The sequence below is a fragment of the Hyaena hyaena genome, unplaced genomic scaffold (genome assembly GCF_003009895.1).
Source record: "Hyaena hyaena isolate Hyena2069 unplaced genomic scaffold, ASM300989v1 scaffold_9, whole genome shotgun sequence".
Lineage (NCBI taxonomy): Eukaryota > Metazoa > Chordata > Mammalia > Carnivora > Hyaenidae > Hyaena > Hyaena hyaena.
The window spans coordinates 3,956,005-3,982,706 of record NW_024080641.1 but is presented as its reverse complement, the minus strand read 5'-3'; the positions used below and the strand labels follow the sequence as shown (position 1 = coordinate 3,982,706).

At 53.3% G+C, this 26,702-nt stretch overlaps 1 protein-coding gene across 1 annotated transcript; it reads right to left on the bottom strand.

Annotated features, from left to right (window-relative positions):
• Nucleotides 1-24,942, bottom strand: NOVA2 (NOVA alternative splicing regulator 2). Its single transcript, XM_039245215.1, has 4 exons — nucleotides 24,807-24,942; nucleotides 16,053-16,196; nucleotides 10,519-10,685; nucleotides 1-1,417 (listed from the first exon to the last, which is right to left on the bottom strand). The coding sequence occupies exons 1-4, from the start codon at nucleotides 24,889-24,891 to the stop codon at nucleotides 335-337; spliced, it is 1,479 nt and encodes a 492-aa protein (XP_039101146.1). The 5' UTR covers nucleotides 24,892-24,942; the 3' UTR covers nucleotides 1-334.
• Nucleotides 24,943-26,702: the final 1,760 nt, after the last annotated feature.

Below are 26,702 nucleotides of genomic sequence, written 5' to 3'. Positions count from 1 at the left end.
TAACGCTTTGTTTTCTATTAAAATCAACAAAATGCAATATATACAGATATCACACAGACCTGGGCCCTGGGAGAGGAGGGTCAGGCCCAGTCAACCATAGGGAGGAGGGAAGAACGGGTCAGTTCAGGGCCGGGGAGGGAGCTTCTGGGCCCCATCCCCAGCCAGCACTCAATCCTGCCTATGACTACCAGAAGGGGGGGTGCAGCCCCCCAGCCCCATCCCACGAGGAGCAGGACTCCACCGAGCTGAGGTCAGGAGTTGGGGGTGTGGGGGAGGGGGAGGAGAGGAAGAGGAGAAGGGTCAGGAAGGAGGGTGGGAGCAGACACCACAGGCCTCATCCCACTTTCTGGGGGTTTGAGGCCCTCACTCCCTGCTCGTAGGTGACCCGCTGGCTGATGAGGTATTGAGCGGCTTGCGTGGCCGCAGGGCTGCCCGTGATGGTGACCCGCCGGTTCCGCGTGCCTGGCAGGAACTCTCCCTTCTTGGAGATCTGGATGCGGGCGCCCGTCAGCTCCTGGTACTCCACCAACGTCTTGCCCCCTTTGCCCAGGATGGCCCCCACCAGGTTCTCAGGCACCGCAATCTCCACCAGCTCCTTGGCACTCTCGGCCGCCAACTTCTCGGCCGTCAGGAAGCCCCCGGCGGCCCCCGCCGCGGCTGCGGCGGCCACGAGCGGGCCCCCGCCGCCGCCCGCCCCGCCGCCCGCCCCGGCCCCGAGGTAGCCGTTGGCGGCTGCGGCCAAGGCGAAGGACCCCAGGGCTCCGGGGGGCGGGGGTGGAGGCGGGGCGGCCCCTCCGGCCGGCCCGGCCCCGGCCTCCCCGGCGTAGGACGCCAGGAGGTTGGCGGCGGCGGCGGCGGCGGGGTTGGCGCCTGCGGCCACGGCGGCCAGGACCCCGGAGGCTGCTGCCGAGTTGAGGCCCAGGCCGAGGGAGTTGGTGTTGTAGCCGTAACTGGCCAGCGTGTTAAGCGCCGTGCTGATGGCCAGCAGGTCGGTGCCTGAGAAGGCGGGCAGGGCGGCCGGAAAGGCGCCCACGCCCGCCAGCCCCGCGGGGCCCAGCAGGCCGGAGGCGGCGGCGGCCGAGGCGGCGGCGGCGGCGGGCAGCACGTCGGCGGGGCTGGCGTACGGCGAGCCGGTGGGGTTGGAGTTGGCCACGGGGCCAGCCACGTTGGCGTAGCTGATGTTGAGGCAGCTGCTGCTCTGGGGGTCTTCCTGTACCTTCTGCACGATGGCGCTCACGGCCTTGTGCACCTGCTCGGGTTCGCCGCTGACGGTCACCACGCGCTCCTGAAGGTTGATGCCCTCCGGCTTCTGGGACAGCTGCACCCAGGCACCCGACTGTTCCATCACGGCTTTCACTGTCGCGCCCCCCTTGCCGATGATCAGGCCCGCGGTGCTGTTGGGGACGATCAGCTTGGCCTGCGTGTGGAGCGAGAGGGAGGGTCTTTAAGGATCGTGGGTGGAGGCTGAACGGGAAATCAGGAGTCATCCTCGCCCATGCCCTCAAGTGCCCCAAACCAGGCCCGGTGTGCCCCTTGACGGGCACCTCAAGGGTTCTACGCGTTGTTAAAAATAGTAAAATACTTCCCTATTGGTTGGTTAAAAAAAAAAAAAAAAAAAAAAAAGCTACTACTCCAAGTCCCCTCAGTAGGCGCTCAGCCACCCTGCTCCGTGCCCCTGGGACCCCTCGGACCTCCCTTCCATCCAGCACCTTAGAGGCTTAATGGTTGACCCAGTGGGGGCCCTCCAGGACACTGTTCCCGGCTTACATTGGTGCCCACGCCTTCTAGATCGTTGAACACTCTGATTCCCAGCCCCAGAAAAGGGCTCATTAAGTCTCACTTTATAGATGAGCCGCTTGAGGCCTAAGAGATGACGGGGCTTGCCCTAAGGTGACCCAGATAGCAAAGGAGTGGAAATCCAGCCTCACAGACTCCTGCTCCCTGGTGTTTCCCGCCCTGTGGCAAGGTCGCCTCCCTTCACCTCTTTTTTGTTATGAGCCAAATTGCTCCCCTCACCATTCCCATGATCCCCAGTATCTCGGAATAGGGCTGCGTTCGGAGAGAGGGTCTTTATTTTATTTTTAATTTTTTAATGTTTATTTCTTTTTGAGAGAGAGAGAGTGAGCAAGTACAGGTGGGGCAGGGAGAGAGGGAGACACAGAATTCCAAGCAGGCTCCAGGCTCTGAGCTGTCAGCACAGAGCCCTGACGCGGGGCTCGAACTCACCAACTGTGAGATCATGACCAGAGCTGAAGTCGGATGGATGCTCAACTTATTGAGCCATCCAGGCACCCCCGGAGAGAGGGTCTTTAAGGAGGCAACTTGAAGGAGGTTAAGTGAGGCTTCCGGGGCGGGTCCTGATTCAATAGGACCGGTGTCCTTATAAGAAGAGGGGATTAGGACACAGGCACGCACAGAGGGAAGACTGTGAGAACACAGAGAGAGGACGACCATCTGCAGGCCACGGAGAAAGGCCCCCGAAGAAACCAACACTGCCCCAGATCGCAGACTTCCAGGCTCCGACTAGGAGCGAATGCATTTCTGTTGCCTAAGCCACCGGTCTGTGGCGCTTTGTCAGGGCAGCCCTGGAATCTAATACGGTTGTCCTATCTGTAAAATGAAGATAACAAGACCTTACATCGGCGAAGGAGGGAGAAAATCGGTCGCTTAGATAACAGTGGTCCCCTGCTAGGGTGCAGAGCCGCCAGACCTTTGGCGCTGCAAATCCGATCAGTCTGTGTTCCGGTGGGGGGATTGCAACACTCAGAGTCTCCTTTCACATATCCGAGAACATTTCCACCCGAAATTCCTCTTTCTCAATCTTCCCCCGTGTCCTGTCAGACCTGTGGGTTTCACCCCCTGAAGCTGTCACCCCTGTGTCTCCTCTCTGCCCCTGAGCCAGACCCTGGGGGTGTTTGGGGGTTGTCGTGATGACTGGAAGCAGATACAGGCATTCAGTGGGCAGGGCCTTGGGTCTCTGCACCCCATAGTGGAAGAGTCAGTTCTTCACCAGGACCAAACGTCCAAGTCCCCTAGAGCTTTTGTTTTTATTTTTAAATTTTAAAAAATGTTTACTTATTTTTGAGAGAGAGAGACAGAGCATGAGGAGGGGAGGGGCAGAGACAGAGAGAGGGAGACACAGAATCCAAAGCAGGCTCCAGGCCTGAGCTGTCAGCACAGAGCCCAAGACGGAGCTCGAACCCACCAACTGTGAGATTGTGACCTGAGCCAAAGTCACAGACGCTTAATCAGCTGAGCCACCCGGGTGCCCCCTGTATGGTTTTTAAAGGCCTCCCTGGACATGCAATGTGGGTAAAAAGTCTGTTTATAAATCTCAGAGCCCAAACCTGAACCCCATGATCTATATAAGTACCTAGTTTTGTTTCCCTCCATGGTTAAGATCTACTGAAATTTCCAGGAATGCAACCCATCAGTAAATGAAGGGAAGATCGTACTTTGTTTTGTTCTGAACTTCACCAAGAGTTGTTCATCATTAAAAAAAAAAATGACAACAGTAGTAACAAAACATGTATTATTTACATCTCAGATGCTATACCATGGATCCCTGTGTTTGTCACTGTCCCTCTCGGTCAGGCTATGTGAGGTGTGAGCAGCGAACTATTTCATTACTCTACTGGGGTCCTGGCTGAACATTTACATATTAAAATCCATCTCCTTTTATAGCAAATCACCTTTCTTTCATTTCTTATGCAAAAAAGTCTTATGGGATAAAGAAAACGTACATCCGCACAATGGAATATTCTTTGGCAATCAACTTAAATGAACCAAGTACTGATCCAGGCTACAACATGGATGAACCTAGAAAACACGCTGTGTGAAACGAAGCCAGACACAAAAGGCTACATACTGTATGATTCCATTTATATGGATGTTCAGAGTGGAGAAATCTATAGAGACAGAAAGTAGATTAGTGGTGGCTTAGGCCTGGGTGGGGGTGTGTGTGTGTGTGCTGAGCTGTGCGGATTGAGGAGTGATAGCTATGGGGATCAAGATTTCTTTTCAAGGAAATGAAATGTTCTAGAATTGATTGTGGGCATGGATGCACGATTCAGAACATAATAAAAACTTTGAACTGCACACTTTAAATGGGTGAATTGTATGTATGCGAATTAATATCTTGATAAAACTGTTAAAAATCTTACAGATTTAGATATGTAATATATCACTATTATATGCATTTTCTTCATGTACTGCAATGAGTGTGTATGCGTGTGTGTATAATTTCAGAGTTAAGTGGGATGGGAGAAAACATTTGTAGGAGAAACAGGAAGTAGGCTTTGACAAAGCTGAGAACACCTGTTCTGTTTGCTGCATTCTGTGTAATCTGACTTCAAGTCTTCCCTCCCTCCCTCTTGCTGACTCCTTTGCAGACCACTAGACTCCCTGCTGTTCCTCCAGCTTGCAAGCTTGGTCCAGACGCAGGGCCTTTGCATCTGCTATTCCTTCACTTAGTATGTTCCTTCCCCGAAGAGAAGACTCACCTCTCTCATCATTCAGGTCTTTGCACAAATGCACCTCCTTGGAGAGGGACCTTACCACTCCAGTTATCAAAGTGTGTTTATTTGCTTGTTTTATGTCCCTGTACAGACACCTCCAGACTTGTATCCAACTGCTAACCTCACATCGCTAGTGTGATCAAGAATGGACACCTCAGACTTAAAGTCCAAAGTGGAACTCCTCATCTTCTCAAATGTGTTCCTACCATGGTCTTCCTCATTTCCACAGTGGAAACTTCACTCTTTCATTTCCCAGGCTCAAGACTTAGGAGTCCTCTGGGACACCTGGGTGGCGGCTAAGTATACGACTTCGGCTCAGGTCATGATCTCATGGTTCGCGGGTTCGAGCCCCGCGTCAGGCTCTATGCTGACAGCCGGCTCAGAGCCTGGAGCCTGCTTCAGATTATGTGTCTCCCTCTCTCTCTGACCCTCCCCTGCTCATGCTGTCTCTCTCTCTCTCTCTCTCAGAAATAAATAAAACATTAAAAAAAAAAAAAAGACTTAGGATTCCTCTTCCTCTCACTCAACACCCAATCAGCCATTCTGTTACCTCTACCTTCAAAATACGTAGTAGATGGGGTGCCTGGCTGACTCATTCTGTAGAGCGTATGAGTCTTGATCTCAGGGCTGCAATTTTGAGCCCCTCATTGGGTGTATAGATTACTTAAAAAAATAAAATCTTAGAAATATATATTAATATATAGTCTAATATATATTAGACTATTCTAGATTAAAAGAGACTAATGAGGTATATAATAGCCCAATGCAAGGCATGAATATTCTTGCATAGAAAAATACTTTGTAGGGGTGCCTGGGTGTGGCTCAGTTGGTTAAGCATCTGACTTCAGCTCAGGTCACGATCTCTTGGTTTGTGGGTTCGAGCCCCGCATCGGGCCTTGTGCTGACAGCTCAGAGCCCGGAGCCTGCTTCAGATTTTGTGTCTCCCTCTTTCTGCCCCTCCCCTGCTGGCTCTCTCTCTCTTTCAAAAATAAACATTAAAAAAATTAAAACAAATACTTTATAGATATAAAAGATATTTGGGGACAATGTGACCATGAACTTTTTATTAACTAAAAGTATGGAACTGGTGTTAGTTTTTGTAGGTGTGATAATAGTAACATAACAATATAGGACACGCCCTTAGCCTTGGGAGGCGCATGCTGAAGAATGTAGGGGTGAAGAGTGGTGAGGTTTATACTTATTCTCAAGTGGATCAGCAAAAACAAAGAAACAACCCAACAAACAGACAAATAAAACCAATCTGTGCGTGCGTGTGTGTGTGTGTGTGTGTGTGAAGAGACAAAGCAAATGTTAACAACTGGTCAATGTAAGTGCACTGCATAGGGAGTTCATTGTGTTACTCTTAAAGATTTTCAAAATCTTTAAGTTAGGAAGAGAAGTTAGGAGAAAAAAAATGCCCCGGTGTTGTTTTCTCCTCTTTTCTGCTTTATTTTTCCTCTTGGCACCTTTCACTCTCTGTCATTTACTTATTTTATTCACTTGCCGGTTTTTGGTGTCCCCAAGAAGGAATGTAAGATTCACAAGGGTAGAGATTTTAGTCTGGATTGTTGACTACTGGGTTCTTGGGGCCTCGGGGGATGCCTGGTATGTATTCAGCAAGAGTGTGTGGATGGATGGACGATGAATGGATGGATGGATGGATGGATGGATGGATGGATGGAAGAAGGAGCAATGATGTGCCCACAGGACGAAGCAAGAATGGGACTGGATGGAGGTGGCCAGGTGTATTTCACCTGGTGGTGTGTGTGTGTGTGTGTGTGTGTGTGCGCGCGCGCGCGCACGCACATGCGTGTGTAGGCAGGGAGGTAGAAAACTCAGCCTGATCTGAGTTTTCTAGATTAATTGGAAATTCTGATTTGTAGAATGGGAAGCACCCTCGTTTTTATATACTGGTGATCTCTTCCAAAGTTCTATGAGCCATTGTGTGTGTGCAGTCTGTACACACACATCCCTGAAAAGCTGCCTGGGCTCTGGAGACACCTGCTTGGGTTCAAAATCCTGGCTCCACCACTAATGCTGGGCAATGGACATACCCTCTTTGAGATTCCATTTTCTCATCTATAAAATGGGGCTATTCATTCCTGCTCCATAGAAGTATTGTGAGGCCTAACTGAGCTCATTCATGAGATGATGAGCTTGAGTAAGGGGCTACTGCCCTTTGGTTGTTTCTGCTTGGCTCTTATGGGGATATCATCATCCATTTATTCAAACCAGCAGCATCTGCTGAGCACCTACTATGTGCTAAGCGTAGGGTGCCACGTGAGCATGCAGTTAACATGTGCTCATAGTAGGTACTCAGGAAATGGTTGTTACCCCCATGGGCAGACCTAGATTTAAATATCACATCTGTGGTACAGCCACTTTGCAAAATGGTCTAACAGTTCTTCAAAAAGTTAGCCATATCATCTGACCCAATCCCATTCATATGTATATACCCCAAGAAGAGAAAACTGTGCCCACATGTTCAGAGCAGCATTAATCATAACAGCTGAAAAACAGAAACAGCTCAAAGGGCTATCAACTGATAGACAGACGAACAAAATGTGGTCTATCCATAGAGTGAAATATTATTTGGCCATAAAAAGCAAGGGAGTTTCAGTCTATGTTACAATACTGATTAATCTTGAAAACATGAGGCTAAGGGAAAGAAGCCAGACACAAAAGGCCACATATTATATCATTCAATTTATATAAAACATCCAGAATAGGCAAATCCATAGACACCAAAAGTAGGTTAGTGGTTGGAAGGGACGGGGGCGGGGGGTGGGGGAGGCGGGGGGATGGAAGTGACTGCCAAGGGGTATGGGGCTTCTTTTTGGAGTGGTGAAGATGTTCTGGAATTACATTAGGTGAATTGACACACAATTTTGTGAATATACTGAACAACTGATAAATTGTATACGTTAAGATGGTGAACTTTACAGTGTGCGAATTATATCTCAACACAGCCGTTATTTTAAAAAAAAATCATCAGAAAAATGTCAGACAAGTCAAGCAGATAGAACAGAATGCACAAAACCAGACCTACGAGTAAAGAGGTATTTAGTATGATACAGGACTTCAGAGAGCAAAAGGATGAAGTAACTGTTCCCCAAGAAATGGTAAAAGCAAATGCCTTCACCTCTGTGCCTCAGTTTCCTTATCTCCACATGACTATTGGGAATACCCAATGATTGGAGTGGCTGGCACATGGGAAGCCCTCAGAAAACGGTAGCTGTCTTCATGATAGGCTCAGATGGTAGAACCACGGCATTTTAGAGAGATCGCAGGTGCAGGTCCTTAGAATCCTGGAGTGCCAGGATGTTAGAATGGTAGAGTTTTAAAATAATGTATGTCTAGAATCTTGACATCACAGAGCCATAGAACTGGAGGGGTTTTAGGGCCAGAAAGACCTGAGAGACTATCTGTCCCCATGACTTGCAAGTCTGTGGAAATTTTCAAATAGTAATTATAATAATAATAATAGTAATAATAATAAAGCAGAAGCTAACAGTGCTTCCATATGCCAGACACTTCTGTAAACACTTTCATACAGCAATTTAATCTCTACAACCACCTTACACGAATATGTTAGGTACTATTATTATCACATTTTATGGATTGCAAAACAGAGGCAAGAGAGGTTAAATAACTTGTTCAAGGTCACACAGATAGTAATAGAGCCAGGATCTGGTCTCAGTCCAGAATTTGTGTTCAGAGTCCCAAGCCTTCACCCTGGAAATTCTGATTCAGCAGTGGCTCTGGGCTGGGACCCAGGAATCTGCATTCTATGCTACCTAGAGGATAGATATCAGCCAGGGCTGAGAACCACTGGTCTAGTCCAGAGATGGCAAACTGGTGGTCCTCAGCCCACAGCCACATAGTTGTTTTGTTTCGTTTTTAAGTAGGCTCCTTGCCCAGTGTGGAGCCCAATGTGGGGCTTGAAGTCCCAAGCCTGAGATCAAGAATTGAGCTGAGATCAACAGTCAGACGGTTAACCGACTGAGCCACCCAGGTGCCCCGTACATGGTGTTTTTAAGACTGAGCCAACATTTAAAAATCAGCTGATTTCAAATATTTCTGGCCTCTTTTTGAAAAATGTGGAAGATGTTGGCCACACTTTGTCTACATTCCCAAAGGGCAAGAATTAAGTAGAGCTGAGTAGCAGCTGCCCCGTTTAGGGCATTATAGCTCTCTGATGAGGCCAGAGTCCTCAATTCTTTATGTTCCCTTGCTGAATCTTGGAGGCATTTCAATTTATAATCCCTGATTTGTCCCAGCTTCCACACTGTAAAGAAAGGAAACTGAGGCTTACAGAAGGGAAAGGCACCCAGAGTAACACAGCAAGTTCAATGTAGAAAGAGAGCAGACCCATCTCCTGACTTAAAAATCCCATAATAGCAGCAGCTAACATTTTTTTGAGAACTTTCTATGTATTAGGCATACATGCTACGTGCTGTTTAAACACCCGTGAACACTAATCACTGCCCTCCAGCAGCTACCCTACTGAATCTCATTTTGCAGATGAGAAAAATTGAGGCATGGAGAAACTGTCACTTGTTCAAGGTTGCACAGGTAAGAAGTACATTATCAGAGTAAGATTCAACTCAACAACGGACTCCAGAGCCTGCGCCTTCAGCCTCAACTCTTTCATTCTTTGAAGCGCCCCAGTAATAAGTAAGGAAAGGGAAAATCCAGGTTCTATAACCTTTCAATTCCACTATGTGAGAATGCCTGTGGACTAGGGGATGGGGTGGAAGGATCAGGCGCCGTTGTTGCTGACCCCGTTTCTCTGCAACTTGTGCAAACTCTTCGTGAACTTTGAGCCCTCTGAGGCCGCCACCAAGGCAGAGGGAAGAGGCAACATCCTCGGGACCCTGTAAACTGTGTGTAAACTGTGGCCTGCTGGTGGGAAGGAAATCGGGAGAGACCTGGCCGGGCCGCTTCAGCACCAAGGACAGCAGCCGCGCTCCAAGCCCCAAGCCCGGAGTCTTTTTTGGGAACGATCCGCTAGGCAGCATTCTTCCAGGGTTTTCCGCCCACCGTTTTCCCAGGAGCTTGGGGGAACTCAGGTCCGTGGTTTCTCCCATCTCAGGACAACAAGAATTCCCAAGAATTCCAGATTCCTTTACCGAGGGTCTGTCTCTTGTCTTTGCTTCTAGGCAGACGTTTAGGAACCCTCACAAGTGGCCTGTCTTCCTGCCAGAGACTCTCTCCCCTTTGCCTCGTCTGCACAAGTATATGGGAGCGGGGGAAAGGGAGAGAAAACCGGCAGTGCGCGCGGTCCCTTCGCCTCCGCCTCCTTCCCATTCAGGGCCACGCCGCCAGGGCCCTTGCCTCAAGCCCACCTGCCCGGTGAGCGCCGTGGTCATGGCAACCAGAGAGGCCGGGATAGTGATTGGTCCGCTCTATGCCACGCCCCTACACCGCCGCTTCCCTGTAACTGAGGCAACCAAGAGGCACCGCCCTCCTCCTTTCATCCCTCCTAGAGAGAGCTGTGTAGGAGAGGGACCTGCCTTCTCTCTCGCTAGCAAAATACCATTTCTCCAAAATGGTGTCTACTCTCATACAATAATTAATGGAGAGAGGGAGTATGAAGCCATTTCTAAACTCTTCTGGACGTGCATGGGCTGTCACTGAAGCCACTTCCGGTGAGAACAGGAAGTGGGAGGCAGGTTGCTCTGGGAGACAATGGGATGAGGTGGAAGTAAATAGAGGTCTAGAGAATCCCAGGAAGGAGGGATAAATTGGGGTGAGGTGGGAGGGTCTGGGCCAAATTCTCCCAAACCTTCACTCTCTCTGAATCAAGCCCACTCCAAGAGGTTTGGAGTCCCTAGGCTGATTCCCTAATAATATGACTAACTACTACCACGTATTTGAATGACAAACTTCTTATAGGCGTTATCCCATTGAACTCCCACCGTAATCCAGTGATATGGGAGAAGGGTCTTCTCCCGAACCTCACCGGCTTTACAGAAACCCAGTCTTTGCCCCTGCTGACCTGCTTGGCTCTGTCGGGGTTCATCGTGGTTTGGGGTTGAAGGATGTTGACCACCTCAGGCTTGGTCATTGCTTGTGGGATTTCTCGGACCTTCTCAGCAATAAAACTGTGCACAGCATTCAAGGCCTCTGCTGTGCCCTGTACCAGGCATACTCGCTCTGTGGTTCCTGTTGAGCAAGGGAGAGAGAGGACACACTCATCAGACAGGAAGAGGAAAATTCCTGGGAGACAGGTCCCACTTAGTGGAAAGAGAAAACCTAGGTCCAGAAAGTGGACCTGCCTGGACCCAGGTCCCACGATAAGCAAGCCTGAGGAAGCTGGCATCCCGGGTTCTCAGGCCATGATGGGTAGCTGGAAAAGTGAGTGGAATGCCTGTTTTATAATCTGCACTTCATGTCCCTCCCCCAAAACAAGCCCAGGGGGATGGAAGGATGATGCGTAAGTGCTTCGAGATGCCCACAGCAGCCCTGGGCAGGGGAGACAGGGCTCAGCTGCCTCTTCCCAGTCCTTGCTGGCTCCCTGTTGCTCTGGCAACCATTCACTCCCTCCCTCCAACCCCCCCCCCCCAGAAGCTGAGAGCTCAGGCCTGCAACGGTTGCCACAGTAACTGGAACCCCCTTATCGGTCTGGCTGGCCGGGTCCTCAGCCCACCCCCAGGGGGACGAGGGACGAAGCCCCGTTGCCGTGGCAACCCCTGAAAGCCTGCAGCGAAGGCCTCTGGGCTTTTGGAGAGGATGGGGAAGGGCTGGGGGATGGGGGAGGTAGAGGAGAGGCCTGAGTGCCTGCCTGGACCCACCAGATGGAGGGCTGAAGGGTGGGGGAGGGCAAGGGTGTGGACGGGGGAGAGCAGAGGCAACTCGTGGAAGGGCAGGGACTCAGGGATGGAGAGAAGAGGGTGGGGTGGATGCCTCTGCTGGAGACCGTCTAGATATTGGCTGTGGTTCTAATCTAGGCATGCTTATTGTGTATGTGTGTGTGTGTGTGTGTGTGTGTGTGTGTACGCATGCGCATGTGCATACGTGCATGTGTATACCTGGGCAGGACTGGCTAAATTATCTTTACCTGTGTATGTGTGTCAGAGAAAGAGTGGGAAAGACAGCGTGACATAGTGAATCCAGTAAAGATACATGCACTCTTGTGCATGGGAAAGACTCTGGATGTCACTGTGAAGTTCAAGGGTATGTATACTATTTGTGAGACCAAGCTGCCAGTTCATGAGAGTTTGAGAGACAGAAACAAAGAATCTTATGAAGCAGCATTGAGGCTGTGTGATGAGCGTGTATCACTTTGAGACCAGATATCAGTGGGAGTGTTGGCAAGAAAGAGACAACCTTTAGGTGTTCAAAAGGCTCGGGGCGACTTTGGCTCCAGTCATGATCTCATGGTCCATGGGTTCGAGCCCCGCGTGGGGCTCTGTGCTGACAGCTCGGATTCTTTGTCTCCCTCCCTCTGCCCCTCTCCTGCTTGCTCTGTCTGTCTCTCTCTCTCAGAAATAAATAAACACTTTTTTTAAAAAGGCTATTTGTATGACTGGGGTGTGGTACGTGTGTGTATGTGTATGAGCGTTTGTACAGGAGACAGACAGACAAGACTATGACTTGTGTGTATGTGAATGTGTATATGAGAGTGACAGGCAGACTCACGTGTCAGTACGTGAGACTGGGGATGACCGATGTGTCTGAGTGTGTGTCTTGGTGTACACATTACAATTGGACAAAGGTGACTCTACTATGACTGGCCTGTGGGACAACTGTGAGTGCCCAGGGGGGCCAGGCATGCTTGGTGTGTGGAGCGGGTGACTGTCTCTCTCCTGGGGTGGGACTCTGCTGGCAGGACCAGTGAGCTCCCTGGGTTTGAGTGTGTGTTGGGCTTCGTGTGCCCAAGTGTCTGGGACATCTGGGGGTGAGTGTCTGGTGTCCCGTGGGTGCTCTAGGACGACGGTGCCCTCTGACCCCTCGCTTGCCATGTCTCAGCCTGGCATGCATCTGGCAGTCTCTCTCCGTGCATCTGGGTGTCACTGTCTTGGGTCACTCGTGTAGTTGACATTCCCCTTCTCCTTTGGGCCGCCATTCCTCACTCTTATTCCCGCCAGCCCCAGAACAATGGATTGGTCTGAGCCAAGGGTGAGTCAGCGTGCAGGCTGCCTCCGTCTGGGTGTAAATAGGAAAGGGTGTGGGTCAGGGTGGGAACTGGGGGGGGGAGGGGGGGCCCCAGGGACAGCCTGGCTAACATAGCTCCTCTCTCCATTTCTGCGTGGCTCCCTTCCAGCTCAGGAGTCTGTGACTTCCCACCCCTCGTCGTTCTTAACTCGGGTCCGCAAGGGCTTTGTTGGGGAAAGGGCTCAGTTAACCCCTGACAGAGTGTCCAGTAATGACAGCTGGTGCTTACAAAATACTGAGTATTAGGCACCAATCTGAGCACTTTGTATATAGTTGTGCACTTAAAGTCTGAGGTAGGCAATACTATTATTCTTGATTTACTGCTAAGGACGCTGAGGTGCAGAGAAGGTTTGGGATTTGTCCAAGTTCACCCAGCCAATAGTGAAAGGTCAGGGTTTTGAATGCAGGTGTCTGGCTTCAGAGTCTGGGCTTTTAACCACTGAGCCACCCTGTGTTAAATATGGGGTGTGTGGAGAGAGAGAGGGAGAAAGAAAGAAAGAGAGAAAGAGGGAGAGGGAAAGAGAGAGAGAGTGTGTGTCTATGTGTATGTTGGGGGAAAGGCATAAAATGATTGCATTTTTGCAAAGAATGTGTATGGATTTACTCAGTAGTCACTTAAGATTTTGCACTTTAAGGCAAATACATTATAAATCAATATATTTTTTTAAAAAGTGTGTGTGTCTGTGCTTTTCTTCTGGGAACAGAGCTTTGGGGAAATGCTCAAAATCAGAAGTTGTCTAGGGTGTCTGTGTGGATGGACAGAAGTCTGCGTGGCTTTGGGAAGGCACCTGCTTTCTGGGTCGCAGCTCCTCCGTGTACGATCTGGATGATGAGTCTGGGGCTGAGAGTTCCCTGTACTAAGGAGGGGACACCCTTTGTGCTTTGCCCCTCCCTTGGGGTTAAAGGTCAGGTGGGTTTTTGTTTCATGTAGTAGACACAAGTGCAGTGTGTATGTGTGTGTGTGTGTGTGTGTGTGTGTGTGTCCATCTGTCTGTGTGATCATGTGTGAACCCATAAGGCTTAGAGGGCCCTTTAAAAAAATTTTTTTAATGTTTTATTTATTTCCAGGAGTGAGAGAGTGACAGCGTGAGCAGGGGAGGGTCAGAGAGAGAGGGAGTGACGGACTCTGAAACACTAGAGGGCCCTTTAGATGTTACTGATTGTCCTTTGTCATCCGTTCTGGATGCTTCAGTCACACTGAACCAACTACCCCTCTGGCCTTTGAACATGCTAGTTCATCTTCCTGGAGTACTCTTCCCTGCTTTTATCTAGTTCACTCTTACTTATTGTCCCGGGCTCCTCCTCCAGGAAGTCTTCCCTGACCTTTCCAGGCTGGGTCAGGTGCCCTGGCAGGGCTGCCACCACCCTCTGGGCTTCCCTGTCTTAGCCCGGACTATGCTGGGTCATTGCTGGCATTCAGTCTGTCTTCCCCACTGGGAAAGGGCAGGACATCTCAGTCCCTGCTATGTCCTCATCTCTGTCCACCCAGTAGGTGTTCAGAGAATGTGGGTTGAATAAATTGATGAAAGGGGTTTAGCCGGGAGCAGAGGGAACTAAGCTCTTGGTCTCAAGCAGTGGCATCTTCACTTGTCATGTCCCTGTGGATCGTGGGAAGTCCTGGGGGATGTAGAAGGCCTTGTCCTGCATCTCTGAGTCAAGAGCCGGCACATGTCATATGATCTAGAAATTCCATGTCAGCAACGGGTGTGTGTGTGTGTGTGTGTGTGTGTGCGCGCGCGCGCTCGCACGCTGGCCGCATGTCCTGGGGCTGGGGAGAGGTGCTGGCTCACGTTGCTTGTTTGAGTGGCATTTGGCCCAGGACAGCCAAAGGTGATCCTGTCCTCTGGGGATCTCAGCCGCCTGGACTGTGGGGTGTGCCACTGAGCTGGGAGGAGGTGATGTGTCTCATGTCACAGAATGTGATCCAGGAGTGAGGAACCAAGGATTCAGATAAGTGTCCCAAGTAAAGGTTCTTATCCGTATCTTGTGGGCCTAGGGGGTGTGGGAGAAACTAGGCCAGGGTGGAAGAGGAAAGCGGCGTGCGAGTGTGTGTGTGTGTGTATGTGTGTGTGTGTGTGTGTGCGCGCGCGTGTGCCTGGTTCCCTGGACTGCTCTCTAAACCTCTTGCCAAAGCTGCTTAGTGAGATGGGAGGCAGGGTGGGTGAAGGGAGGAGGGAGAGAGAGAGAGAGAGAGAGAGAGAGAATATAAATGTGTCCTGACCCTGGGCTGCAGCTCTGGTGTCTGACCTAAAAAATCCAAGGGGATTAAGGATGAACTAGAGCTAGCTCTGGACCGAAGATGCAATTCTGGGGGCCTTCCCTGGATTCCTAGATGTCGAAGGTCAGGCATTGGTCTTGGGAGGTAGAGATGGAAGGGCACATACACAGGGGGATTAGAGCGAGTGGGGGGGGGTGTCTTGAAAATTTTATGCTTGTGGGAGAGAGAGAGCTGGATAAAAGGCAGAAAAGGGGCTGGGTTTGGAGAAAGGAAAGGAAAACCATGAAGGAGGCTGAGACTGAGACGGAAACATAAAAGGAGAGATGCGGAAGCAGAGGCAGGGAGACATGGGGGCCAATCCAGCAGAGTGACCCCGCTGAGGGGTGCTACTAAATACTGGTTGAGTGGATGAGTGAGCAGAGAGAGCTAAGGAGCGAGAGGAAGAAAACCGTGAGACCAGGAGAGGTGGAGAGCAAGGGAAAGCTGGGGACAGGAAGGAGGGGGGGAAGAGGAGGGAGGGAGAGAAGAGGAAAAGCAGAGACAGACTGATCCATGGGAAGAAGACATGGGGGATCCAAAGACAATCAGAGAGATGGAAGCAAAAAAGAGGAGCCGGAGGAGCCAGAGAGAGGGCGGATGGGCATCGAGACTCAGGGAACGAGAGACGGCAAGTCAGAAACAGAATGAGAAAGACATGGGAACAACGGCACAGAGAAAACCAGCGAGCCTCAGCCTGGGCAAGATGGGGTAACAGAGAAACCCACAGGGAAAGAGTGGGGGGCAAAGAAGCGGCGGGGGGTGTGCAACACGGATGGCTGCCCCTCCAAGCCCCAGGGGACACCCCGACACCTGCCTCCCTGCCCACCCCCCCCAGCAACTCCAACTGACCCAAAGGGGCAGGTGTGTGGGAAGGGGCACATCTGCCAGCACATCATGCAAATGAGCTCATGAATATGCAGCAGGCCATTGTCTTGCCCTGCCCCCACCCCCATCTGCTCAGGCCTGGCCCCTGGGGCTGAGGGCAGCTCTGTCCCCTTAGGAGGGGGAGGTGCCCCCCCACCAGCAGTCTTACTGCCCCAAGGGCAGCCCTTCCCCCTCATCCAGGGCCCAGGTGGGAGGACCGGAGGCCTAGGGCACAGTCCTGGGCCAGGGCTCACCCGGATAGAAGTCTTTGGACTTAGAGAGCTTGATGGTGGCTCCTGTCTCCTTCTGCAGCTGTACGATGGTCTGCCCGCCCTTGCCGATGATGGAGCCTGCCGCGTAGCTGGGGATCAGCACCTTCAGGAAGTATTCGCCTTCCTCTGCAGGGGCACATGGGGCAGGGGGGGAGGTAAGGGGGTCAGGGGAAGGGGTCTTCACCTTCAGCACGGTGTGGGCAATAAGGAAACCGCTGGCATCAAGAAACATACAGGAGCCGTGACCATGAGGAGAGCAGTAGGGAAAATAACACAAATAATGACGTTCATTCATTCACTCGCTCATTCATTCATTCCACAAAGAGCTCCCGCTACATCATGCTTGACACTGTTTTAGCGAAACAGCCGTGAGGGAAACAGACAAACTCCCTGATTTCGCAGGCAAATGGGGCAAGTAAGACCGAAAGAGTTTTGGTGATTCAGCCAAGAGCTCGCACAGCTACATTCTTTGGGGGCGGGGAGGAGGGGGGACAGACAGTATGTTTTATGTTGGATGGTGTGAGCACCGAGGGAAACAAAAAGGGGCAGGAAAAGGGGACAGGGATTGTAGGGAGAGTTGCAGTGTCAGATCCGGTGGCCGGGAAGGCCCTCCCCAAGAATGTAGCATTCTCTGTGTAACAAATCCTTCTATAGAAACTAGTACACACTAGACTCGTTCCAACTACTGTACAAATACCAGTTCTTTGAATTTCCACACCGATGCCATGAAGGAAGTACTTGTAAAAGCCCATTTTACAGACGAGGAAACAAAGGTGAAATAATTGCCCCGGATCACATAGCTGGTAGGTCGCAGTGCTGAGATTTGAACCCAACCTGGCTTCAGAGTCTAGGCTCTGGACCGTTGTGATATATTGTCTCCAGTCTGTGGAGGTGGGAAGGGAACCGTGTGGCTCCGTGGGAGAGCAAGTGCAAAGGCCCTGGGGTGGGATTGTGCCTGAGTTGTCCGAGGGAAAGTGAGGCAGCCAGTGTAGCTGGGGTTGAGGAGGTGATGGGGAGAGTAGAAGGAGGGAGGGAGAGGGAAGGCTGGGAGGGATCGTGGTAGTGGTGGGCTGTTGAAGTTTGTGGACCTCAGTGAGGTCTTTGGTTTTTACTCCAAGCGAGATGGGAACCATAGGAAGGCTCTGAGCAGAGGAGGTAATGGTAATCTGACTGGTGGAACCATCGAGGGGTGTTGGGGATGGCGGGGAGGAGGGCTGGACTCCAGATATGTTCTCAAGACGTAATACACACCCTGTACTGTGCTGAGTGCTTCGCAAGCTTGACCTCAACCATTCCCTACAACTCCCAATGAGGTGGGTATAATGAGCTCCATTTTTACGTAGGAGGAAACTGAGGCACAGAGACAGTGAAGGCACCAGCTCAAGGTGAGCTGCTCACGGGCACCAAGACAGCCACTGGCTCAAGAGTCCAATGCCATTCTGCTTCGCTCTTGGCCCTCACTTGCTTAGCACCTTCCGATGCTGCTAGCTGAAGACCAACACACGCAGACAATCTCTAGGACCCACAGACAGTGAGGTGCTAACAATGGCCACTGTGGGACTGTGCCCCTTCAACTTTCTTGGTCACGTGTAAAGCACTTTGTTAGTGCACTCAAGGCACGTGCCTAACCTCTCCTACCTTCTAACCAAACTGTTGCGCCTAAGTTCTCATAGGGTAGAAATTCTGGAGACTTCTCAGCATAATATCCTCTGTGATCTGGCCCTGCACTTCTCACTTCTTTCCGGCATCACGTCTTCATCTTCCACTAGGTGCATCAGACCATCAGACAATAACTTTATCTTTGTTCCTCAAATGCTCCCCCCCCCTTCAACCTCAGGGCCTTTGCACATGTGCTTTGCTTGGAACTCCCCTTCCACACTGAATTCCTCTTGTCCTTCAGGTCCTCACTCAAATGCTGCTTCTTCTTAGAAGCTTTCCTGGAACCCTGAGGAGGAGATGGATCCCCTCTCCCTGTTTTATACCTTCAGAGGAATGTATCACAGAAGTCCATGGTGGGGCATGTCACTGGAGCTCACCCTTGTGACCCAGGGACTTATGTGGTTGGTGCCCAGCATATAGTATGCATGCAATGAAACACTGGAGAAAGGAAGGGAGGAGCCAGGCCATTCTGCTCTCAAAGCTTAAGGTCTTAAACCATCCCCCACTGGTTTTTTAATTTTTTTCTTTTAACCAAAGGAAACCTATTTTCAATGTCTCACATGAAACTGCAACACACAGAGCAGATAAAAGAGAAACGGTTCTGGTAAAAGTGCGGGCAGGGTGAGGGGCTGCGAGCCCTGCCCATTTCTGCTTGATCCCTTAAGACAGAACTTCCCGATGAGGTAAGATGGGGGTGGGGGGGGTGAGGGGCTGGATGCGGCTTCGCAGGCATGGGGAGGGGGTCGGGAATGAAGGGGTTGCCCTGAGCCCAAGTCAATCCTCTTAAACTTGCCTCATCAGACCACTAAACCTATTAGGTAATTAACCCCCCAGAGTGCCTTCCCATCAATCATCCTGACCCCCCCCCATTCACTTTCTTCTTTGGGCTCACAGAGGTGGCCCCTTGCCTGATCCCGCCCCCAAAACTGTTACATCCCCAGAAGGCTCAGCAAGAAGGGGAGGGCGTTCTCCCAAGGACTCTTTTTCCTTCTTTGACTTCACTGCCGATCTGCTCTCCAGCCAGGGGCCTCGTCCCGAACTTCCCTCTTGAAGATGGAAGGTATTCATCTCTTTCCAAGAAAACTGGTTACACCCCCCCACCCCATTTTCTCTTCCCTCTGTCTCACACTTCCCCAGGAATCTCCCTACGAAGCGGCAGAAACAGCCCTAGACAGTGTGAAATTTCGTCACCGACAGGCTGCGTGGCCTTGCGCAAGCCGCCTCACCTCTCTGGGCCTCAGTTTTCTCATCGATAAAATGGGGACAACTTAGAATGGTCTCGGGCATGTAGAGCACTTGAGAAATGTGAACTAACGTTACCTCCATCACGATCATTAGTAGCACTGACGTTAGGAACACAAGTTCTCACAGCATCTGGCCCAAATGGGGAGATGAGCCCCCTAAGGTCTGAAGTTTTTATTGGGCAATGGTGGGGGGGGATGACCCCACTTCCTTTACCACCTCTCCCCTAGGGGCGCCCCAGGCCTCTCTCTGCTTCTTGGAGGAATGAGCTCTCCCTGATGGAAGGGAGCCCCCACTGCCCTTCTGCCCAGCGTCTCTCTGACTCCCTCCTTCTACTTCCTTCTCCCCTCCTCCTCCCTTCTGTCCCCCAACAAATCCTTCCTGAGCACCCAGTCTGCGCCAGGCCTCGTTTTAGGTGCTGGTGACACAGTGCAGAATGAGACAAAATGTCCATTTCCCTCAAATCCACTCACTTTTAACATTTAAATGCATCTCTTTCAAGAGGACATTTGAAAATCATTGCTAATAATCAGAGTTGGAAGGCTGGTTAGGGTTTTTCCCAAAGAAGCATATCATGAAAACATACAATGGTTAAATTAAAAAAAAAAAAAAAGTGTATCCGTGGACTGCCTTAAACCATCTTAGGGGTTCTGCGTGCGGGGTTGGGGGGTGGGGTGCCTTATCAGACTGACCTCAGGCCAGTCCCCTGTGGAGGGTGACCAGCTGGGACCTTCCACCTGCAAAACTCAGGGCAGGAGTCACCCTCAGTGGCCAGAGCGGCCAACTGACCCTCTGCTCCTCAATCTTCAGCATGTCCTTTCCACGTGGGAGCATCCTCCCTCCCACGTGATCCCCGCCTCCCCCAGGAAAAAAGCCAGGGCTCGATTTCCCAGCCTGCCTTGCAACCAGGGGAGACACGGCCCCTCCGCTGAACCCGGAGCCCCCAGACCTGACACGCTTCCAGCCAGTATGAACAACCAAAGCTCTACGGATGGAAAAGTTCTCCCTTCTACCGGAGGAGAATCGGAATGCCAGGACTCTGCACCCACTACCTCCGGGCAGCTCTTGGTGCTGACCTAGGGACTCAGGAAGCTCCCTTTACCCACGACGGGGACCGAAGAACTAGAGATGCCAACTTCTGCTCTCCTGATGGTTTTCTCCCGCTACAGTGTCAAGCATTCGCCCCTGGGGAAGGGACTGCCTTCCATCTCCTAGTGTCCCCAGAACTTTGGTTCAGACGTGCTTCTGGAGTTTTCCAAAAAGCAAACAATACCCCTCTCCCCTTAAATAACGGTTACCTGCCCCAGAGATTTGGGGTGCTGCGTAAAGGCGGCACTTTTTTTTTTTAATGTTTTTTATTTATTTCTAGGAGACAGAGAGACAGACAGCGTGAGCAGGGGAGGGTCAGAGAGAGAGGGAGTCACAGACTGAAACAGGCTCCAGGCTCTGAGCTGGCGGTCAGCACAGAGCCCAACGCGGGGCTCGAACCCACGAACCGCGAGATCATGACCTAAGCGAAAGTCGGACGCTTAACCGACTAAGCCACCCAGGCGCCCCAGGGCGGCACTTTTTAGTGTCAGAGAGTTGACCCTGACAGGTGGCTTTAAGCGGAGGGTTGGAGGGTATTTAAAAATAATAAAATAAAGGGGAGGCGTTAATGACAAAGGCAGAGCTGAAGGGGTATATGTTGTAGAGGCGTTTTCAGTGACCGCCTGTCTGGGGGAGGGGCCGAAGTTGGGGTGTCGCTCTCAGGGTACCCGCTCTGGTTTGGGGGTTGGGGACGGAAGTGTCGGGGTGTTCCACGGGGCCCTGAGGCGGCTGGGGTGTGATGTTGGTACTGTCGCCGGAGAGGGCGGGAGTGATGGTGACAGGCAAGCCACGGCGGGGGTGCAGGGGGGGGGAGCAGGGGTGCCCTGAGGAGGGCGGGGATGGCAGGTGTGGGAAGAAGTCTGTCTGTGACCGACCGGGGTGCCTGTACGTGTGAGAAACGCAGTACAACCGGAGCGTGGAGCGTGCTTCCAAGGCACGAGAGGCCAAAGGGGCGATGCCGACTCGGAGTTGTGGCCCCTGCTCTGGGCCACAGAAAGGTGGATGGGTACGATTTCCTGGCTGGTGCGGTAGCCCTACGCTGATAACAGTAGTGCCAGGCTTACCAACTTGTCAGGCCTTGTGCGGAGGGCTTCACAGATACAAGTGCCATTGAACCCACACAGACAGCCCCGGGAGGGGCATCGGACTTGAGCTCGTGGCTCTCATTTTCCAGATGCGGAGACTGAGGCTTGGTGTAGTGGAATAACTTGCCCCAGGCTCGCCCCCTGTCAGTGAGGGGATGAAACCCCCTGGAAGGTCTCACTCTAGGGCTCCTGACCCTCGGTGACATTGTCTTTATGTTAAACAGCGAGGGATGCTGGGAGCAAGAGGTGGCTGCCTTAAGCTAGTTGGGGGTGTGACTGGTGTGTGTGCGCCCATGTGTATGTGGTGGGGGGAGTTGCTTTTTCTGGTCGTATGGGGGTGACAGAGAATACAGTCAGGAGTCTGCTTTCTAGTGACACTTTAAGAGTCCCATCTGTACCTGGGGGGGGGGATGGCAGGTGACACTCTATTATTTTCCCAGCAGACTGCAGCCACTTGTTTCTCTGATGGGCTCCTCCCCGGAGTCTCCATTCAACCTCCTCACGACAGTCTTCCTGTCTTTGGCGCCTGTCCCACTCCCTGTCACAGTGCGCAGACGCCACTGGTAACAGCCACTCCCTCCCCTACCAGCCCCCAAGAATGGCCAGGCGGCCGCTGCGAGCCAGAGTTCAATCCGCCCCATCGGCCACGACGGGCCGTGACACCCCAGACGACTCCCCTCTGAGCCTCGGCTTCTTCCTCTGAAAACGGGGTTCACTATCCTGTCTACCCACAGAATGGAGCCAGTCTCCCGGGTTCAAACCCCAGCTCTGCCTCCTATTACCTGACTGACCTTGGGCAAGTTACTTAACCTCTCTGTGCCTCAGTCTGTCATCTGTGAGAAGGGTAACATAACAGAATTATAAGGATTAACGATCGGGTCCGTGCCAAGCATTTTCCATGCTTCCTGGCGCACTGCAGCCCATAGATGTTGGCCATTATTATAATGTATTATTAACTATTCCATCATAGAGTGTTGGGAGAATTACATGAAATTCCGCCTCTGAAGCCGTGAGCAATAATATTGGTGGCAGTTATTACTATTATCGTCGCGGTTATTGGGATTTCCCCGCTAGCCGGGTGGTGACTGTGCGGCTCAGAAGCGGGGTGAGGTGGACCCGGCATCCCTCAGTCGTGACACTATTATTGGAAGGAGCCCTCAATTTTGAAATGAAAGTCCTGGATCCTCGCCCAACGCTGCCTCCTGAGTTTTTCTGTCAACAGAGGACTGTCCCTCTGCATCTCTGGGCCTCAGTTTCCCCACGGGTCGAGGGGAGGGGAGGTGGAAGAGTCTGGAGGAGAGGGTGAGCCCCCCTCAGGGCTGATCCTAGTTTCCCCGTGGCTGAGGGAGGCCGGATGCACAGCAGGTAAGCACAGGAGCCCTGGAGCCCAGAGGCAGATAGATCGAAGCTCCGCCAACTTCGGAGCTGTGTGACTCAGGGCAAGTGGCTTCATTTCGCTGAGCCTGTTTTCCTCCTGTGAAAAAGCAGCTCCAATCGTCTCCCCCAGAGGGCCGTATTCGGAAATTAACCCATATCTCAGAGCCGGGCTGGTGGTAGGTGCCAAAGACTTGGGCCATACTGTCCTTGGCAGCGTCACTATTGTTAGGCTGGGCGGCTCTGAGCCATCAGAGCTGGAGCACCTCAGTCCCTTCAAAAGAACGATGAGACCCCTTTCCCCGGGCAGGGGCAGGGCCGGGCTGCAGGTTGGGCTCTCCCCGGACCGGACCGGGAATGGCCCGCAGCAGGAAGGAGGGAAGGAAGTTGGCTGGGACACATTCCTGTGTGTGTTGGGGGTGGAGGGGGGGCAGGAAGAAGGACAGGAAACTCCCTCTCACCCTTCCCCCAGCTTCCCTTTCCTTCGATTTCTGCTGGACACCCCCTCCCAGGCAGTCAGGGGGTCCCCGGTTCCAGTCCCACCTCGACAGGAGTGGGAGGGGGGCCGGAGCGGGAGGACAGAGAATCGAGGGGAGAAGGTGGGAGGCCCCCGCCCCACCCACTACAGTGCAGGGTGGAGGGGGAGAGTGCGCTCTGCCCCAGGCCATCCCTCTCCCATCCGGAGGAAAAGGCCAGAGGAAGCAGATTTTGGCCAAGGTGACCGAGGGGAGGGGCTTGTCTGCTTTGGGGTCTCCCTCCATCCAGGGAGCTAATAGGCTGGGCTCTGAGGACTCCGAGAATCCCCATCTCCTTCCTGAGTCCCTGGCCAGAGTGACATCACACCTAGAGTTACCAGCTTGTCTTTTCTTTGGCACACCTGCCTCCTCAGGTCACACACAGCGAGGGGCCCTCCTGTCTTCCACGCACACACCTTCCGTGTTATCAAACACTAGACCTCACACACACACACACAATCCCTTGTCTCTCTCACACACACAGATCACTCTCACATTCCTAGTGTTACACACTCAACCATTTCACACAAACACCTGCCCCATGTGACAGCTACACACACACACACCTTCCCTTTCCATAGCCTTTGGGTGTCATATATACACGCTCCCTGTTCCCTGTCACACAGGCACCCATCCTTCCCTCCCCTTGTTACACACCCTCGTGCAGTTCACCCACAGAGCCCCAGCCTCTCCTGTCATACACCCACCTTCCCTTGTCGCACACGCCCCCTCTGATGTCACCGTTGCACACCTCCATGTGTCACACCCAGCCACAGGCTCTTTGGAGTCACACCCACACCCTTGTCACATACCCTCACCAGCTTCCCCTGGTCCCGCCCCACCCCAGACACGCCTGTGTCACACACACGGAACTGCCTCCCTTGATCCACACAGCCTCCCATGGCTCACACCCAAAGCTGGCCCATTCAGCTTCCCCCACACGCCCCCTTGCATGTCACACACACCCTCCCACTCATGTGTCACACGGCCTCTAGGGTGACGTGCACACACTTTCCCTTGCCACACATACCCCTCTGAGAGTCTCAGACACAGAGCCCAGCCCCTCGCCTCACCCTGCTTCTCACACACATACACACACACACACACACCTTCTTTCATGTCATATCCATGATCCCTAATGTCACACATCCAGGCCTTCCAGGGCCCACAGGCGCCCATACACACAAACACACACACCTGTCCCAGCCACACATTCTCCCACCTGGGTTTACACACCCACCCATTCCTCCATTTCACCCAACACACCCATCCAGCTTGTCCCCACGCACAATCCTGCCCAGGGCCCACTCATGCCTCCCTCTGGGACAACCCTTGCTCAGGACATCCCCAGGGAGGGAGGCTGGGAAGCTCCGGGTCCACAGGCCTCCTCTACTCCTTCCCCTCCCCCCTGCCAGGACACGCCAGCCCGGGAACACCCCTGCCCCGAAAGGGTCACATCACACACCCCTCAAGGACACAGAGACACCCGCTCGGAGAGACCCACGCCCCCCATCCTCTGCGCCCCCCAAGGACACTTACCACCCCCTCCCCCCCACCCCTTTTCATCGCAGACAAAGCTCTCAGCCCGGGGCAGCGGCGAGAGGGGGAGGGGGTCCGGCCCCCTCCCCAACGCCCCTCTCAGCTCCCGGGTCTAGGGAGGGGCGCCCTTCCCTTCCCCAGAGCCCTTGCACCTGCCACGGAGGGGGGAGGAGGATGGAGAAAGGCGAGGCCCCCTGCCCGCTCCCCCACACCGAGCCGCAACCCTTTCTCACCTCCCGTGTTGCTGCGCTTGGTGCAGACCACCTCGGGGGGCGTTTCGAGGGGCCTCTTGCGGGAATCCGGGGCCTCGGGCTCCATGGGGGGGGCCTGGGGCGGCGGCTGCTGCTGCTGCGGCGGCTGCGGCGGCGGCGGCGGCGGCTGCTGTGGCGGCGGCGACGGCTGCTGGGGAGGCTGGGGTTGCGGCGGCGGCGGCGGCGGGGGCGGCGGCGGCTGCGGGGCCGCGGAGGCCGTGAAGAGGCCGTGCACCGCGCCGGCGGCCATCATCCTCATGGTCGGGGGGGGGGGGGGGGGGGGGGGGGGGGGGGGGGGGGGGGGGGGGGTGGGGGAGGGGGAGGGAAGGGGATGTGGGAGGGGGAGGGGGCGACGGCGGAGGGATGGGGGAGGGGGAACCCCGGAGAGGGAAGAAGGGAGGGAGCTGGTTCTGGGGGGCTGACAGAGCCTGGAGAGCGGATGTGAGCAGGACGGGAGGGCAAGGGCGGGGGGTCCCCGATAGAGTCCAGAGAAAACTGAGGGGTGGGGTCTCTCTCAAGATCACCGTGGCCAGGGACCGGCCGCGCCACTGGGGAGTCGGGACCCCCTTCTTTGCTCCCCCGGCTGGAGGGCCGAGCCCCCCAGACCCTGCTCGGGGCGGGGGGCCGGAGGAGCGGGACCGGAGGTAGGAGGCGGAGGCAGCCGCTAGTGGGGACCCGGGGGGCGGCGGGTGCGGGCGGCAGCGGCGGCAGGGCTGGCGGTGGCTGCTGGCCCGAGCATCTTCTTCCCGGAGGCTCCCACAGCGGCCTGGCCCCTCCCACCCGCTCAAAGCCACGCCCATGCCGGTCAGGGCCGCGCCCTTCGGCGCCCCCATTGGTCTGTCCTTGAAGCCTGAGCCACGCCCCCTGGGTGTGACCACGCCCCTTTCCGCAGCTGGGAGAGGGACCAGGCTCCCCCAGGCTACAATGAGGACCCTGGCCTCATCCACACCTTCCCCACCACTCACTGATAATGTACGTTTACTGAGCACTTACTGTGTGCTAGGTCCGGTTCTAAGTAAGCGCTACACAAACCTTATCACATGGAATCCCCATCAGACACTCCAATTATCCCCATTTTACAGAGGAGGAAACTGACCAAGAGACTTGACATCACTTGGTCGAGATAAGAAATCTCGCGTCACGTGTGTCTCACCCCTGACAGCTGGGAAGTTCCCCTTCAGATCTTTCATCCATCCCTTGAAGAATCAACATAGGATTACCTTAAGGGCTCAGGAGATTGAGTTCAACGAATACCTGTGTTAAGCACGTAGCGCTTAGTTCAAATAATTGGCACTCAATCAGCAGTACTTATGAACCCCCTACTAAGTGTCAGGCACTGTCCCAAACACTGGGAACAAGACAGTGTTAGCCCGTGTGGAGTAAGTATTACTCTTCATGTCCTTAAGAAAACCTGATTTTCAGACAATAAAGTGGAGACCCAGGAACATGGAGTGTAGCTCAGTCCAAGGATGCACAGGTAGACAGATGGAGGGGACACTGGATTTGAATGCAAGACAAGCTTAATTTCAGAATCCGAAGGCATTAGGAGTAGGGGACCCTTCCTTGGAGTGAATCATTGCTAATATTCAGTGTTCTCTGATACGAATTCAATTTCCTGAATTTCTTCTCCCTGAATTACTTGTCTCCATGGATTCTTCCTAGGTCAGCCAGAGGCAAGATTAGGCTGAGAGGGGGCCTGGGTGGGGGGTAATTATGGGGGGGGCCGTCCCTCTGCTCCATCCACTCCTGCCCCTCCCTTGCCATGCTCTGAGGTCCCCAGGACGGGGAGGGTAGCAGATGGCCTGGGGAGGATGGAGTGGCCTCCCATCTGTCCCCTCCCCCCCCCATTGTCCCCGGAGCCAAGGGGGATTCGAGGGG